Source organism: Oncorhynchus mykiss, chromosome 17 (genome assembly GCF_057628025.1).
Source record: "Oncorhynchus mykiss isolate SJ-2025 chromosome 17, ASM5762802v1, whole genome shotgun sequence".
NCBI lineage: Eukaryota > Metazoa > Chordata > Actinopteri > Salmoniformes > Salmonidae > Oncorhynchus > Oncorhynchus mykiss.
The window spans coordinates 49,005,001-49,008,681 of NC_143038.1; the positions used below are offsets into that span (position 1 = coordinate 49,005,001).

At 44.6% G+C, this 3,681-nt stretch overlaps 1 protein-coding gene across 1 annotated transcript in view; it reads right to left on the bottom strand.

The window, feature by feature from the left end:
- The window catches only part of LOC110494409 (H-2 class II histocompatibility antigen, A-U alpha chain), a 7,107-nt gene extending 4,955 nt beyond the window's left edge, over positions 1 to 2,152 (bottom strand). Inside the window, exon 1 of the mRNA XM_036950450.2 lies at positions 2,046 to 2,152. Coding sequence (XP_036806345.2) covers positions 2,046 to 2,124 — 79 coding nt within the window. The 5' untranslated portion in view covers positions 2,125 to 2,152. The remainder of the gene's footprint in view (positions 1 to 2,045) is intronic.
- Between the last annotated feature and the right edge of the window lie 1,529 nt (positions 2,153 to 3,681).

Consider the following 3,681-nt stretch of genomic DNA (forward strand, 5'->3'; position numbering starts at 1 on the left):
CCATCCCCTGTCCCTGGTCTAACCCTTTAACACAAACACCATCCCCTGTCCCTGGTCTACCCCTGTAACCCAAACACCATCATGTCCCTGGTCTAACCCTACAACCCAAACATCATCCTGTCCCTGGTCTAACCCTATAACCCAAACATCATCCCCTGTCCCTGGTCTAACCCTATAACCCAAATACCATCCTGGTCACACCCTATAACCCAAACACCATCCTGTCCTTGGTCTAACCCTATGACCCAAACACCATCCTGTCCCTGGTCTAACCCTATAACCCAAACACCATCCTGTCCCTAGTCTAACCCTATAGCCCAAACACCATCCCCTGTCCCTGGTCTAACCCTATAACCCAAACACCATCCCCTGTCCCTGGTCTAACCCTATAACCCAAACACCATCCCCTGTCCCTGGTCTAACCCTATAACCCAAACACCACCCTGTCCCTGGTCTAACCCTATATCCCAAACACCATCCTGTCCCTGGTCTAACCCTATAACCCAAACACCATCCTGGTCTAACCCTATAACCCAAACATCATCCTGTCCCTGGTCTAACCCTATATCCCAAACACCATCCTGTCCCTCGTCTAACCCTATAACCCAAACACCATCCTGTCCCTGGTCTAACCCTGTAACCCAAACACAATCCTGTCCCTGGTCTAACCCTATAACCCAAACATCATCCTGTCCCTAGCCTAACCCTATAACTCAAACACCATCCTGTCCCTAGTCTAACCCTGTAACCCAAACACAATCCTGTCGCTGGTCTAACCCTATAACCCAAACATCATCCTGTCCCTGGTCTAACCCTATAACCCAAACACCATCCTGTCCCTGGTCTAACCCTGTAACCCAAACACCATCCTGTCCCTGGTCTAACCCTATAACCCAAACACCATCCTGGTCTAACCCTATACCCCAAACACCATCCTGGTCTAGCCCTATAACCCAAACACCATCCTGTCCCTGGTCTAACCCTATAACCCAAACACCATCCTGTCCCTGGTCTAACCCTATAACCCAAACACCATCCTGTCCTTGGTCTAACCCTATGACCCAAACACCATCCTGTCCCTGGTCTAACCCTATAACCCAAACACCATCCTGTCCCTAGTCTAACCCTATAGCCCAAACACCATCCCCTGTCCCTGGTCTAACCCTATAACCCAAACACCATCCCCTGTCCCTGGTCTAACCCTATAACCCAAACACCATCCCCTGTCCCTGGTCTAACCCTATAACCCAAACACCACCCTGTCCCTGGTCTAACCCTATATCCCAAACACCATCCTGTCCCTGGTCTAACCCTATAACCCAAACACCATCCTGGTCTAACCCTATAACCCAAACATCATCCTGTCCCTGGTCTAACCCTATATCCCAAACACCATCCTGTCCCTCGTCTAACCCTATAACCCAAACACCATCCTGTCCCTGGTCTAACCCTGTAACCCAAACACAATCCTGTCCCTGGTCTAACCCTATAACCCAAACATCATCCTGTCCCTAGCCTAACCCTATAACTCAAACACCATCCTGTCCCTAGTCTAACCCTGTAACCCAAACACAATCCTGTCGCTGGTCTAACCCTATAACCCAAACATCATCCTGTCCCTGGTCTAACCCTATAACCCAAACACCATCCTGTCCCTGGTCTAACCCTGTAACCCAAACACCATCCTGTCCCTGGTCTAACCCTATAACCCAAACACCATCCTGGTCTAACCCTATACCCCAAACACCATCCTGGTCTAGCCCTATAACCCAAACACCATCCTGTCCCTGGTCTAACCCTATAACCCAAACACCATCCTGTCCCTGGTCTAACCCTATAACCCAAACACCATCCTGTCCCTGGTCTAACCCTAACCTGTAACAAACTGGTGCATCAATAGTCCCTAACCAAGGAGTTTCACTAATGTGTTAATTTCAGTCACAGTGGTCAATATTATCCATTTTAAACATTACAAGCTCTTGAAACACGTTTTTGGTTATATAATATATTTTATTTCCCTCATCAACTGAATAATATCTACTTACCTTTGTCTTCTGCATACACCTGACAGCAGAGGATGAGGACAATCACAGAGGTCTTCATGTTCAGACAACAGAGAGACATTCAGGAGGACTATACTGTATAGTAGTTACCTTCTGACTGCTGTGAACCTTTACTGGAGGGATTCAACTTGTTTCTCTAAGTGCAGCAGCTTCCTGAACAATAGGACCAATCAGGTCACTTGTTTCATCCTTACTCAGCTGTAACTAGGTAGACACCGTCACCCACATTTCTGTTTAGGCTTTGAGAATCTTCCTACCCAGATTAAGTACACAGACATATATTGTATTATGTTTTAGATTGATTGTAAACAAATAAATTACAAGTAGTATACTGTAGTCGACTGAACCACATTCTCTACGACATTTCACTCAGGGTCACAGCACCAGTGTGACTGGCCCAGTATCAGCCCTGGTTGGCTGAGACCTGATGACTTGGCTCCTAAAGTTAATGCAGTCTACCTCAGCAGGTTAACATGGTATTGATACGAGCAGATAACATGACAGGTACTGACAGTCAGTTGTAAATACGTGTAGAGCTTCCAGCACATTTTACAGGTGACAGTATGATATCACTTGACAGAAAATAATACACTCCCAAACTGTTAAAGGCCCCCAAAGAGCAGACTTTGGGACCATTTTTACAGTGAATCCCTGTGACTGGTCCACTTCACATCTCAGACCACAGAGTTAAACAACCTGCTGAAAACACTTTAACAGCTTGAACAACAGATTTGCTGTTGAGTGTTTTAACGCTAATTGCTATGAATGAGACATTTGTGACACAGGAGAAGGATAGGAAGAAGCTTGTAGTCCTCATATATTTGTCCAGACAAACCAGTCTAGAAAAGTCCTGAACCTTCTGAAGTTCCATTTTATAATTCTGAACCAATGGAAAAAAGGAAGACAGCTTTCTCACCAGTTACTAGGCAGAGACCTGAATGTAGTCCCATCGGTGTCCCAGCTGGAACTACACGCTCCCCCTAGTAACTGATGAGAAAGCTTTGATTTGAGTGAGACATTTGTGACACAAGGGAAGGATATGAAGAAACTTGTAGTCCTCATATAAAGACTACTGAAGGTTTCTGGTTACTGGTAGTAGAAGTAGCTGAACTGTCAATCAAATAATGAATGTAATAAACACTGACCTTTATAATATTGTTTCTTTGTAATATTTACAATGTTGTCAACTTTAAGTACAATTTCACCTCAAATGTCACATTATTTTTGGTAAAACAATGATAAGACCAAGTGTGTCTCTGTGTGTGTGTGTGTGTGTGTGTGTGTGTGTGTGTGTGTGTGTGTGTGAAGATTATGATTCTGCTTTGCAGGTATTGTTCAATAATGTGTATTTTAATGTGTTTATGGATATGTAGCTTAATGTGTATATTGTATTTTCATGTGTATTGTGATTTAAAATACCATGTTAACCCACTGAGCTAAAGCCAATGCATCATCTCTGGAAGATAACACAAGTCATCGGTCTCAACCAGGATTTGATACCGGGTCAGTCACATTGGTGCTGTGACCAGGATCACAGAGTTGATTAACAGCTGCAGTGGCTGTTATGGGAGATGAGGAGGTCAAGGTTCATGAAGTAAATCAGTGTATTAACCATTAA